The 14178-nt window shown below is 53.3% G+C and overlaps 1 protein-coding gene across 3 annotated transcripts in view; it reads right to left on the minus strand.

Annotated features, from left to right (window-relative positions):
* Positions 1-14178, minus strand: part of SLC6A6 (solute carrier family 6 member 6) — an 88425-nt gene that overhangs the window by 36078 nt on the left and 38169 nt on the right. Inside the window, exons 1-4 of one of the 3 annotated variants that reach the window (XM_047832144.1) lie at positions 12748-12768; positions 8260-8502; positions 6232-6366; positions 4630-4864 (exon numbers count right to left, since the gene is read on the minus strand). In XM_047832144.1, the coding sequence (XP_047688100.1) occupies positions 4630-4864; positions 6232-6366; positions 8260-8488 (599 nt within the window). In that variant the 5' untranslated portion in view covers positions 8489-8502; positions 12748-12768. Of the gene's footprint in view, positions 1-4629; positions 4865-6231; positions 6367-6811; positions 6928-8259; positions 8503-12747; positions 12769-14178 lie in introns of those variants that run through there. The other 2 variants (XM_047832134.1, XM_047832154.1) reach the window with 2 other exon arrangements.

The raw sequence follows: 14178 nt of genomic DNA on the forward strand, positions 1-14178 counted from the left end.
CAGAGTCCAATTATAATTCACAGCCAGTGTGAAATGAATGTCCCAGGGGCCCAGGTGGCTGTCACAGGGGTCTGCAAGGGCACATCTCACCAGCTCCTGCCGACAGTGGTGCTTTGGCGTTGCAGACAGGGTGGGCGTGGGGGCTCCAGGCCAAGAGAAGACCCCACGCAACCTGAGAGTGGGTCACGCAAACACATACAGCACAATTTTACCTGTGACCATGGGCTTGCGGCTGGTGGGGACACAGACACTGCAGGTGGCGTCTGGTGGCAGAGGTGAGGTCTGGGAGCTCTGCTGCCTGTCTAGCTCCCTGCGTCACTTAACCTCTCTGGTCCTCAGTGTCATCCCCAAGGAGCCGTGACTGGAGGCCCTGTCCTTAGCATATCCCTTGTCTTAGCTCTTTAAATAGAGCCAGACTGTGAAGGTGTTGAAACCATGCTGTCTCCAAGGTTTAGAGAGGTGAGGTCACTGCCCTGGGGTGCTGCAGCTGGGATGCGTGGTGGCCAGAGTCAGCCTCCCTGCTCCCGACGACCTCCTCTAGTAAAACTGGAGGGGGAGGGGCAGCTGTCAGGGATGTTCGGCAAGTTCCTTCCCTGTCCAGGGCCCATAAGGAAGTCTCAGCTTTCACAGTGCCTTCTTATCTTGATTCCTAGGCAGCTCTCATCAGGCATCGTTTGCTGAAGGCAAGGTCACCTCGAAGACCTACGTGTCTGCTGCAGGTGAGAGACGTGGAGGGAAACGATGGCTGGGGCCGGGCTTTGGCTCGAGGGACATGGAGACCAGCCTTTTGAGAGTCAGCTGGTACCAGTCACGGATACCTCCTCCATAATGCCCCAGCAAGCCTCTCCTAGTGGAAGCCGCAGAGCTGGTCACTGTAGGGCCGGTGGCTATTTTCAGGGGAAATCACAGAAGCTGTGTGTCACCCCAAAGGGAACCCAGACCCACTGATGCCTGAACCCTGTGAGGCCCTGTCTATAGTTGGTGCTTCATATATGCCCTAGTCTCTCTCCCACTACTGTGTTCCTTGAGCAGTGTCCAAAACATATTCACTCATGTCGCTCCCCTTCTCGTATACCTTCTATGGCTCCCCCTCCTAGAGAACAAAGCTCAAACTTACCGGGCTAACATTCAGAGCCTCAAACCTTCTCCTGGCCCCTTCCGTCCTACACTCCGGCCAAACTGGTGACTTTACTACTCCCAAACACTTGTGTGCGTTCAGAATGGCATGCCTCTTCGTGGGCTGTTCCTTCCACCCAGAACGTCTTTTCTCTCTCCTTTCCAGCCTAGGGAGCTCCTATTCACGCCTCAAAGCCCAGCTCATATGGCCTTTCCACTTGCAGTTGAGGAAACTAGGCCAGAGAGGGGTGGCTACCTCGCTGCTCTGGGCTACAAAGCCAAGTGGATGCAGACAAGCAATCAGTGAAAAGAATCGGCACTCGGTGGGCACTCACTGTGTTGAAACATTCTCATTTAATCCCCCCGGGCTGAGCGAGATCATAGTATCGTAAAAGCCGAGAGGGTTCTGGGCTGAGAAATGCCACATTTGGATTCACAGTTGACTGCAGAGACACAAGGGTAAGGCAGGGAGAGGAGAGTCCAGCGCTGGGGTCTGGGAGAGTGATGATGGGACTCCCATGCAGGGTGGGGGGGAGTGCAAGTGGGGAGAGGGGTCAGACTCTGGATATACTTGAAAGGGAGAGCCAAGAGCACTGCGAACTGGATGGGAGCTTTGAGGTGGGCAGGGGTTTGGGATGAATCCTACGACTTCCCTCCTCGAAGCGCCTCTCCAAAGATGAAATGCAGTGAGAGGGGCAAGTTCCCGGCACAGTGCTCACTGGAGCCGTTAGTTCTCTTTCCTCCCCCCTCTTCCACGTGCAGGAGAAGGGAGGCTCTAGAAGGCTGGGAGCCGGGCCCTTCTCACCCGTAGCACCTGGCCCAGGGCTACAGTGCACTGAAGCCCCCGGCCCCACTCACTGGCCCCAGCCTCTGCTCGTGCAGGTGGCTGGCCGGGTCTTCTCGACTAAGCCTGCATTCCAGGCTCCTGTTCTGTGGACCCCAGTCCTCCCCAGGGTTCCAAAAGAGGCTAAGCCACTTGGAGACATTCAGGTGGGCTCACAAAGCTCTGCTGGGACCCAAAGGCTGGAGTGGAAGGTGAGCACCGGGCAGGTGGCCGGCGCTCTGTGAGCGGAGCAAGTCCATCCGCATCACGTGGGCCTTCGGAAGCCGCCTGCGGGCTCCGGACATTTCTGAAGATAAATCCTGTCTCCGTGGCTTCCAGGCCAGGAAGGGCAGCTTGGGCACTCAGAATGGGGATTCTGGAAGGCAGGAGCCTTAGAACCCACAGGAGGGCCGGGTGTGGGGGATGGGCACGTGAGAAGGCATGGGAAAAACCAGACACCCTGAGGACCTCATTGCTCTTATGAGTCCTTCCCAAGAGCCCTCACGTCTACGCTAGCAGAGGGGGGAAGGAGGACAGTCCCTTTGCAATTTGGGGGGAGGGGGGGTGCATACGGGAATTTGAGAAGGGGCCATTCTTAGTCCCTCTGAAGGGCAGATCACTTGAGTTCCAAATGCCCCTAGAGGGCAGTTTTATCCACTACGAGGACACTCAATAAATTAAAATGGCCCACATTTCTCAAGCAGCTTCTCAGAGCTCAGTCTCACTCTGAGAAGCTGCACAATCTCACAGTCTGTGTCTCTGAGTGAGACTCAGAGCTGTGCACAGTCTCACTCAGTTAAGGGCAGCCCTACATCCCTGGAAGGGCAGTGCTATGATCTCCCCAAGTACAGGGGAGAACACTGGGGCCCAGAGAGGAAAAAGCACCTGTCCAAGCTAGGACCGGCAGATCAAGGGTTCGAACCCAGGCAGCCAATCCGTGCCCGAGGCAATGAGGTCCCAGCAGGTATCCAAGTGGCTGGTTGGGCACCAGTTTCCTGGGTGGGGCAGGCCGCGTGTGGTCAGGCTGTGCCAGGAACAGCTGAGAGCACACAAGGCTGTGGTTTCGGGCCCCACTCAAGTGAGAAGTTCATGGTGCCTGCATTTCTTTGTCTATAAACTCAGCTGTCTGGTGGGGGTGGCGTGGAGTGGGTGACGAATATGCTTGTAATGCCCTCTCTGTCTACAAGTGGAAAATATGTACACACAGAGAGCCCTTGTCCAAGCAGGCCTAGGGCCTTGTGAGCACAGACTGAAGGCTCGCATGTCACGACAGGGAATGGACCACCTGAGAGTGGGCCACCTGACCCTATCTTGCCTAGGATTTTCGGGCCTCAGCCCTAACACATGGCTGGGACTGGTCAGCAGGCAACCCCCTCTTCTGTGGGCCTGTTCCTGGGCCAGCTTCTAAGAGCGGGGAAGACCCTTGGAAACCCCAAAGCTGCACACAAAGAGGAGTAACATCTCATGACGATGAGGGACCACCCCCTTCCTTATTGATGTCTCCTGCCCCTGGCTCTCACCCTCCAGGTGAAGACTTATCTCAGTCATTTTCAGGACCATCAGGATCATACCAAGGTGCCAAACCCCAAGTTTAGTGGAAAATGACACACAAGTCCATTTTTGATTGGCCTCCAAACACTGGGTTCACAGGACTCCCTCGGACATCAGCAAAGAGGTGCCCAAACTTCAGGTTTCCACATTCTGCCTTTCTGCTGTCTGTCCGCTGTCTGTATTCCTGTAGGTGCTGACTACATTGTGGTAAACCATAAAAACACCCACAGCTCTCCACTCCTCTCCTGAAGAGACAGGGCCTAGCTCCTACCTCTTGAATCTGGGTTAGCCTGTGGCTTTCTTTGGCCAATGGGACATTAATGAAAATGCAGCAGAGGCTTGAAAAGAGGTCCTGTGCTGGGGCTTTCCCATTTGTTGTTTTGGAAACGCTGAGCCTCCTGTAAACAGGCCCAGGCTCAGGCTAGCCAGCTGCATGATGGACCCATATGGACCCATTGCCCCTGGCACCCCAGCCAATAGCCAGCTAATCCCCAAAAGAGCTATCCTGAGATCCTGCAGCTGACCTACCCATGAAGGAGCCCAGCAAAGGCCAGAAGAACTGCCCAGCCAAGCTCAGCCCAAACTGCCAATGAGCAGAACCATGAGCCAAATAAATGGTGGTTGTTTAAAGCTACCAAATTTGGGGGTGATTGTTACACAGCAAAAGCTAGCCAATACATATTTTCTTGCTCTATCTATTCACCTTTCCGCTTGAGTAACTCCTTCAGCTTTATACATGCATTTTTCTCTACGTGATAACAGGTTTGATGTGCTAACTATACATTTTTTCCGAAAATGCATTAAGAAAACTACATCATTTTCAGACAACAGAAGTACATATACCTGCATACGGGTGTAGGAATGATTCATTCCCCTCATTTGACAGTTAAAGAAACTGAGGCTCAGAAAGGGGCAGTGACTTGCCGAAGGTCAAACAGCCAGTAAAATGGCAGAACTGGGATTCGGTTCCAGGCCTGTCTGAGACCAAAGGCATGGATTGATGTCCAAATCTGCACCCTCCTTCCCCCACCATCCATCCCAAGACAGTGACTCCCACATCCCTGGGGAGAAGATGAGGCTGTCGTCCAGCCCCCAACCCGTGCCCTCCTCCCTCCTGCCTTCGGTGAGGCTGGCCTTACTCCCAGAACTCGGTGACGGGCGAGGTGAAGTTGTTGGTGTTGAGGGTGGCCCACAGGCTCTTGTTCTTGCGCATAGTGTCTTCCATGCACTGCGGCGTGTTCCAGCTGTGGTTACAGTGTGCCCAGGGCAGCTCCGACTGGAAGGACTGGAACAGATAGTATGTGGCCCAGGCCAGGATGATGACGTAGTATATATTCAGGAGGGACACGATCACGATGGAGGCATAGCCGATGCCTGTGGGTGTGGGCAATCAAGATGAGAATCAGGAGAGGGGCCAGACCCACCATGGCCACCTATTCAACTTCAGTATCCCCAGGGCTGGGGCCCAGATGGGCCCTTCAATAATGACCAGCAAATAGGGGCAACTGGGTGGATCAATTGGTTAAGCTTCTGACTCCGGCCCAGGTCATGATCTTGCGGTTCGTGAGTTTGAGCCCTGTGTCTGACTCTGTGCTGACAGCTTGGAGCCTGGAGCCTGCTTCCAAATCTGTGTCTCCCTCTCTCGCTGCCCCTCCCCCACTCACACACACACACACACACACACACACACACACACTCTCTCTCTCTCTCTCTCTCTGTCTCAAAAATAAATAACCATTAAAAAAATTTTTTAAAAACCTAATGACCAGCAAATATTTATAGGATGAATGGATGGCCGGATGGATGGGTGGATGGGTGAAAGAATGGATGGTCTGATAAGCAGGATGAATGGAAGGATGGATAGAGGATGGGTAGAGCAATGAATATATGGCTGGATAGATAGATGAGTAGATGGATAGATGTTTGGTTGGATAGACAGCTGAATGGATAGATCTTGGGTTGATAGATGGATGTTCAATATGTTGGAAGGATGTATGGATGGTGGCTGGTTGGAAGGTTAGGTAGATGAATGGAGGGATGAATAAGGGGATGGGTAGATGGGTAGACGGAAGGCTGGTCTAATTGACTAATGGAAGAAAGTTTACTGGATGGATGGATGGACAGGTTTATACAGATGAATGAATGGACTCACACATCCTCCCACCCCTGCCAATTATAATCATAACAGTGATTATTTTATGAATGCATAATAGGTATTAGGCATAGGAGTAAATGTTATAATAATAATAATAAAGTTACCATTAATTTGGTGCTTAGTACGTATACAAGACACTTTTACGTAGCAATGTCATTTTGTCTTCATAGTAACCCTATGAAAGTAAGCATACTATTTCCATTTTACAGATGAAGAAACTGAGGCACGAGGCGATTAAGGGACTTTCTCAGAGTCACAAGAGTTCGAGCAAGAGGAGGACATAGGACATGACATCATACAGCTCCTGAATTTGAGTGCTTATCTTCTGCATTATACGGCTGAGCAGCTGCTACATACGGATCCTTCGACAGCACAGAGAGGTGGGAACCGCTCATATGTATTGGGCAGCCACCACGGGCCGCAGCATCACAGGAATAACGCACCAACTGCCTGCCACCGTGCGTCAGGCACAGTGCCAAGTGGGCTTGCATGAGGCTCCAATATACCTCGCAAATAGTAGGTGCTCAATAAAAATTTGCTGACCCAATGAACGCCAGGCCCCGGGTGACCTTTGTCCCATACTCACCGGAGAACAAGGGGCAGATCTTTTCCCAGCAGGTGATGCCCCCTTCAGAGGTGTACTGGCCTATGATTACCTCCAGGAAAAACACAGGCAGGCCGCCGCCAAACAGGAAAATAAAATATGGTATGAGAAATGCACCTGCAGAGAGAGCAGAGTGGGATGAGGGTCAGACTGTGGCTGCCATAGGGGCCACTCCCAAGCCCTCCCGGCCAATGGAATCCAGGAGAATGAGGGAGGGGCGTGAGGGATAAAGGCCAAACTCTTGGACCTGGTTGAAAATTCTCCGGGCCTTGCCCACCTGTCCAGGGGCATCACCTTTCCAGTGTGCCTTCTCACCTGCTTCAAACCCACCAGGTGCTTTTTGAAGCCTCCAAGCCTTTGCTTAAGCTGTGCCAACGACCTGCCTGCCTTCCCCACATCCGTCCATCTCGAACACGACCTCCTCACTGAAGCCTTCGCCCATCCTTCCCCAGGCCCGCCCAGGGCAGGAAGCTGAGAAGAACCGGCTAGGAAGGATGCAGTGATGAGAAGCGAGAGGTGGGAGTCTCCAGCTGGGGGTAAGAGCCAGGGCGAGGGTTCCTACCTGGCATCCACTAATGGCTTCGGCGGGTCCATAAACCCTTTGAAACTGTGGGCAACTTGGGTCTATGTGTATGTGCTTTGTTCTGGGGAGCGTCTAGGGCACTCATCAGAGTCCCAAAGGCGCCTGAGACCTACAAAAGGTTAAGAAACCAGGATCTAAGGCAGAATTTCCCAAAAGGTGGTTCTCCTAACTTGGGCGGCAAGCCACCTGCTGCCAAGCAAGCCTCTGATTGCAGGCCGTCCCAGGCGCTGAGCAATCCCTCCCTGCCCAGTGTTCCGTAAGCCCTCTCCTTGCACCAGGGAGAAGGTCACCATCACGTGCTGCCCGACTGTGATACCTCCAACAAGAGAGGATTCTAGCTCAGAATCCTCTGAGCAGCAGCAGGTTGAAAAAAACCCAAAAAACCAAAAAACACACCAAAACCCTGAACCAAAAAACCCAAACCAGCCAACTAGCCGAACACCCATTTACATTAAAAAAAATTATCTTCAAAGGTGGTTGAAAGATACAGATTCAAGGTCTAGCTCTGGGGACACAACGTACAGCACAACGGTAGTTAACAGTCCCGTACTGTGTATTTCAAAGTTGCTGCGAGAAGAAATCTGAAGTTCTCAACCCAAGAAAAAAATGTCTAACTACGTGGGGGGATGGATGGTCACTGGAGTTACTGTCGAGATCATTTAGCAATATACACATGTATCAGTGCATTATGTCATACACCTTAAGCTAATAAATGTCACGTGTCAATTGTATCTCAAGGAAATGGGAGCAAAATTTTTAATTAAAAAAGAATATATTTTAGAATAAATTCACCGAATTTCTTTTCTTGGATACCCTTCCATCGCGGCAAATAATACTGGTTTTCCATTTATGGGGGTGGGTACAAAGCCTGCTTTTGAAGTACATTTGGATTAAGTTAGAAAAAGCCAAAGCAGGGGTGCGTGGGTGGCTCAGTGGGTTAAGCGTCTGACTTTCGCTCAGGTGATGATCTCACGGTTTGTGGGTTCGAATCCCACATTGGGCTCCATGCTGACGGCACAGAGCCCGCTTGGGATTCTTTCTCTCTCTCTTTCTCTCTCGAAATAAATAAGTAAACTTTAAGAAAAAAAAAAGGAAAAGAAAAGGCAAAGCAAAGGCACATAGATATGGGGGGATTTATGAAGGGGCCATGTGAATGCCTGAGGCCTGGGTCATATGGGTCTGGCCTCATCACCTCCCGAGAGAGAGATGGTAAAGGACTTACTTGAGGTTGCCCAGCAAGACCCTGACAGAATATCACCTGACTCCCAGTTGTGCTCATTTCTTGCCTCTGAGATGGGGTGGGAGGTAGCAGGCTGACCCAGGGGAGGTCCAGGGCTGGGGGCCTGGGAAAGCGGGGCATGGAGTGAACCCCGTGGTCCGGCCCTGCCCTCTCCTCCAATGCCACTCTGTGCCCAGTCCAGGCTTACCTCCACCATTTTTGTAGCAGAGGTACGGGAAACGCCAGACATTGCCCAAGCCAACGAAGCCACCAGCCACAGAGAGCACAAAGTCGATCTTGCTGGACCACTTCTCCCTCTGAGGGGGCTTCCCCTCTGCCTCATCTTCAGGCCGAGTGCCTGGGCTCTTCCCCGGGGATGGCTTCAAGATGTCTTTGTGAAAGTCTTTCAAACACTGCAGTTTCTCCTTGGTGGCCATATCCTCCTTGATTTCTGTAGGGGACAAAACAGAAGACAACGTGTGCTCGGTAAGGGACGGCCTGTTTGTCTTCGGCACATGCTCTCCTTTCTCACCCATGAGCTGGCTCTGATCCACCCAGGCCAGTGGCAGGGGGCCTGACATCCCCTGTCTATCCACTGCTCTGTCCTGAGTGATTTGGACCCCCTAGGTGATCAGGGACCTGAAGACTCAGGAACTGACAGGTTCCCCAGGCACCTGCTGAACAGAAGCACGGGGATCCCATGTTTGTCGTCTCCAAACGTCATGCCTCGTTCTGCACCCGGAGGCAGAGAAGCCACCCCAACGCTGGCATCATCTCCACAAAATAAGACACACGCCGGGCAAATCCAAGGTAACTTCCCGATAACAGCCTGCCTGCATTTGCTAGAAATGAACAGACACTGTCTCAAATTTCAGATTTGCCTAGAGAATGATGGCTCCCATTTCATTCAAGACCCAGCACAGTGCCTGGCCATAGGAGGTTCTCGTTCCCAGCTTTGAAAAAGCAGATTCGAAAAAGAAAGAATGGCTAAACATAAATGAATACGGAATGGAGTTTCAAGCCGGGATGGACACAGTATTTGAAAAACAAGGTTTCCATCAAAGTATGGAAAACAGATGTTTATGAAATAGGTTTGCAGTTCATTAACCAGTCACATCTCTGCGGCACACTTTGGGGCTAACAGAAGAACAGGGGCTAATGTCCATTTGCCCATCCCTCTCTAGCCACTCTGGCTTGCTCTAACCCCTGCGCCATCCAGGCTCTCTTGCCCTCTGACTCCCTGTTGGGTTCAGCAATGGAAGACCCCAGATGAGGTCCAATCTCCAAGTCCCCAGAAGCTGTTCAGGATCACACTCAGCCCACCCCGGCTTCGAGCCCACTCTAGAGGAAGTCTGCCACCAGCCAGGAAAGAACATCTTTCTCTACTTCCCAGGTCCCTGAGCCCTACCCCCCGCTGCCAGCTTGGCTTTGAGGGAAGAGCACCGCGAGTCCCAGCCCAGGGTGAGAGGGTGCCTTTGAGGGTTTACCCCCACCCGGCAGACGGCCACGGAAGGCAGCTGAGCTGGGGGAGCCAGACCTAGGGGGCCTACCCACCCCTCCCCGAGCAGAATAAAAAGTGTGACCAACTCATAGCCAAACAGCCTGGGATCCAAACGGATGGCCAACATGGAAATAACCGAGAGAAGTCAAGATTTCTAGGTTTTCTTAAAACATGCGAAGGTCATCAGGCCTCTTTGGGTTCACATTCCTCAAGGGAACAATTGGCTGGACCAGATGCGGCCCGCTCACCCGAGCACACCCTGGCCTGCTTGCCACCTGGCTCACAGGACATCTCTAGTGGGGATCTGAGTCTGCCTTAGCAAAGTGCTTAGCACTACGTACCTGACAATGTCTTGCTCAAGCCCTTGCTTCCTTGTTAACCGTCTCCACCTTGACAAGAACACAGGCTCCATGGCGACAAAGACCTGCCTTATCTACTGCTGTGCCCAAAACCTGGAGTGCAGGAGGTCGCCAGGTAAGAACGGATGTGTAAATGGTCCCCAGAGTGGGGTCTTCAAGCAGCTGTTGCCACGTCCCAGCTCTGATGCCAGCGAGTGTCTCCGCCTGGCATGGGTGGCGGTCTGGGCAGGGTGAGTTGGGGACTGCTTGAGGACCTGGGGTGTGCACAGAGGATGCCCTGGCCTGGCCCCAGCAGACAGACCCACAGGGGCCATGCTCTGAGGAGGAGAGGCACAAAAGCACAACAGAACCCCCATTTCCCCCACGCCTCCTTCCTCTCCCTGGCTCGGGGTGGGGGACCCCGATTGTTTCGCTATCTGGCCATGAGCAGACCAAGAAAAGGCTTCCTGGAGCCGCCGGGCGCTCGCTGAGCCCTTCCTCTGTCTCCTGGAGCGCAGACTGGTGGCGGCATCCGCACAGCCTTTCTTTGCCCTGCTCCCTCGGGGCGACGTGGGGGTTCGGCCAGGCGTATGGCTACTGTAAAAATAGCCCCAGCGGCCAGCATTGTTCTAGCATTAATTTGTGCAGCCCCCGATGGTTATCTGAGCAGCCCATTGTGGGCTGGCTGGATGGGAGCATAATTGGAGGATGTGGGACTCAAGTCCCTCCTAGTGAAGATGTTTTTCAGGGAATGACCCCTGAACCTCCTCACCAAGAGGGTCGGTTCCGCCCTTTCAGGCTCTCCTTGGATCTCGGGGCTACGAGGCACTTCACAAGGTCAGCCAGGCGGAGGGGGGAGGTGGCCAGCTTCTGTTCGCACAGGCAGCTGGGAACGGCGAAAGTTCTGCCCCAGTAGGATACTAGGAGCCGGGGCAGCTTCCCTGTGGCTACCCTGAGAGTCCTGGCTCTGCCCCCCAGGTCCCCAAACCCACTTGCCAGGCTGGCACTCAGAGGACCCTGCAGAAACCTGGGGGTGGGGGGCAGCAACAAGTTCCCTGAGACCCTCTGCTCCAGGCTCCTATTTCCCATGAGGAGAGACCTCCAGCCCCTTCTCCCCTCAGGACCCTGTCTTCCCAGCACCCAGCACCCGTGGCTGAGCCAGGATGTGGGCGGGGCTTGAATGGGGCACAGCTGGGGCCTGTCACGTGTCTGGCACCACGGGGGTTTCCCGTCTCCTCATCCCAAAAGCACATCCAGGGACGTGTTCTTCTGTTACGTCACCTGTCTCACCCACGGCTGCCACGAATACAAGCCCACCTGCCCTTCAGGAACACACCAGCCGGTTGCCCTGCCTCTGGCTCCCTGCCGCCAGGCCACAGTCTGTGACCTCGTCCAAGACCTACTCATGCCCTGATGAGGCCAGGCCCAGGTGCAGGCATCCCACCTCCCACTCAGGGGGCTCATTCCAAGCCCTTCTGTGGTGCCTGACCAGCCCCGTGACTGTAAAAGCCCATTGCAGCAAGACCCTTGGCTTCCGCCTCCTGTACATTCCTGGCATCCACCCACATCTCTCTGTTGCCATGGCAACCGCGGTGCTCAGGGGCCCTGACAGCTCTTGCCTGGGCATCTGCGGCAGCCTCCTCCCAGGTCTCCCTGCTGCTACACTGTCCCAGCTCCCCAAACCGTTCTCAGCGCAGCAGCTGAGGGCAACGTATAGAGCACAGCAGACCAGAACATACCCCATTACTCCTAGGAGAAAACACAAACTCCTCACCACAGCCTAGGCGCCATCTCCCCATTCTCCCTTCTCCTTGCGACACTCTTTCGTTCATCCCACTCCTCAGCTTCAGGTTCTCTACACGGCTGCTTCAAGCCCTCTGGTGGCGACCTGACCCCTGGAGGAACTGGAGTTATGAGCCCCGGCCTAGAAGCTGACAGCCATTTCCTGGCTGGGTGTCCTCGGGCAAGTTGCTCAACCTCTCCAGTCTTTCGTGGCCTCACCTGTAACGTGCGGATAATCACGCCCAGCTCATAGGGATATTGTGGAGACTCCACAGGGGAGGAGAGGAATGCATGGAAAGTACTTAGAACCGTAGTGGCAAGTAGCAAGTACTCCTTACACAGGAGTGGCTGCGTTACTGTTGTTACCGCCACAATTATTATTGGGTCCACCTTGACCTTGGGGTATGCAAGGCCTTGGTTCTACTCAAGGGGAGATCGGCGAGACCTGGGGAGGCCAAGCGACACTCCTGAGGTCATACACCTGGTAGTGACAGTAACCGTATCGCGTGCGCCGAACTTTCAGCTCTGCCGCCAATCCCTCCCCCGGCCCAGCCCAATCTCAGACAACACCTTCCCTGGAATACTTCCATCCATCTCTGCAGACTCCTGGAGGCCCAGTAATTCCCACCTGTCACCCACAACACCCTCCCCACAGTGCAGTGAGCACTTAGGAACAAGCCCCCTCCTAGGCATTCCAGCAGCCCGCTGGCTGCCAAAAGCTGTTTTCCTTGGCCCCAGGCCCAGGGCTATTTTGTAGCCGTGATACATAATTCCCCATTTTAAGAGCTTCCTCTTTGGTTATTACAGCTACAAGTGATTAGAATCGGCATTAGAATCAGCTCTGACACAGAGGCTCCAGGATTAAGGCTCCCTCCTTGCCCAGCTTAAATTCTCCTTGTCTCTGTTGCAGGGGTCAAGGCCAGAACTGGCTGTGCCTGAAGACCGACTTACAGATCACCTGGTCAGCTCTGGCAGGTCCACGGACAGATTCGACCGGGTGCCAGCGATGCCGTGGATTTATCAGATGTTCCTTTGCTTCTCCCCCATTTAAACCCACTAGAATTTTGGTACTTACACTTTGTGCTGAGCTGTCAGTAACTAGTGGTCTATTTACTCCTCAAACAGCCTTACTGTGGAAGGGAAGGGATTTCTAGTCCTGTTTTACCCATGAAGGAAGTTGAAGCTCACGTGAGAGAGTGAGTGGCCTGCTTGGGGCTATGCACACAGAAGCCGGAAGCCAGAATTCCCACCTCCACCTGCCCAATGCCTGAGGCACTGGAGCAAAGCTTAGAAGGAGGAGACCTCTGCCCTGTTTGCAGATGAAGATGCTGAGGCCAGAGGAAAAAGGCCAGATGTATAGCAGGACACAGTGGGGACTGGGTGTCCTGCCCACCTCCCATGCCCTTCCAACCCCTCTGGCCCCAGGTGCCCAGGTGCCAGCCAGCTGGACCTCGAATCAAGCTGCAGACACCGCGGTGGCTGCCTTTCCCAGCACCTGCCGCTTCAGTCCAAGGCTGTGGGGGAGAGCAAGCCCTTGCCTGAGAAGTTCTCACCCTTCCCCGGCAGAACTTGAAACGTTTCCCGTAAAAAAAAAAAAAAAAAAAAAAAAAAAAAAAAAAAAAAACAATCCCACAAGGCTCTCTGGAAGAGAACGAGGACTTCAATCTCTCATTGTCACTGACTTAACCAATCAGTGAGGTTCTATCAGGTTTTCAAAATAAGAGGGCAGGTAGGTACACTTTGCTGTTTCCTCTTTAGAAGCCCTTCCACCCACTCAGAGGCACACAGTCAGCCCCTGAGATCCATCTCTGGACAGTGAGTGTTTCTCAGCAAGCCTCTGGGGGTGAGGCAAGCAGCACCTAGGATCCCATAAGAGACCCCCTCTTGGAGGTAGAAAAATAGCAACGTCCTGTTGGGCTCACTGTGGAATTAAGCATTCTGGGGCAAGGCTTTATCCTCTCCTCCCGTTCCCCTGTCCACTCCAGAGCCAGGGTTCTGGGCTCACTGAGGCTACGATCCAGCTGCGTGACCTAGAGCAGGTAACAACCTCTCTGTGCCTCATTGGCTATAAGAACTCCCCTCCTAGGGATTAAGTAGGACGATGCCTGTAAAATGTTCAGCACAGGGTCTCTTACATGCTAAGTGATTAATAAATATTAGCTATTACTGAAGAAAACAGCTGACCACACTGGAATTTTATTAATACTGTGTGGCAGGCATCATATCCTGAGTGTTTTGAAAAGAAGAAAAAAGCAAGCTGCATTTATGAAGCATGGACTACACACACGTTTATTTAGCAGTGTGCTAAGTGCTTTGCAAGCATTTTCTCAGTTAACCCCCTCTATGGGAGCCATTTTGCTGACGAGGCCTGGAGAGGTGAAGTCACCCATCCAGAATCACACAGCAAGTAAAACGGCCGCGGAGGCTTCAAACGGCTCGCAGGTCTGCTTCAGCCTCTGTCCCATGTTCTCAAGCACTTGGCCATCTGGGATCACCTGCAAGGTGA

Source organism: Prionailurus viverrinus, chromosome A2, assembly GCF_022837055.1.
Source record: "Prionailurus viverrinus isolate Anna chromosome A2, UM_Priviv_1.0, whole genome shotgun sequence".
Lineage (NCBI taxonomy): Eukaryota > Metazoa > Chordata > Mammalia > Carnivora > Felidae > Prionailurus > Prionailurus viverrinus.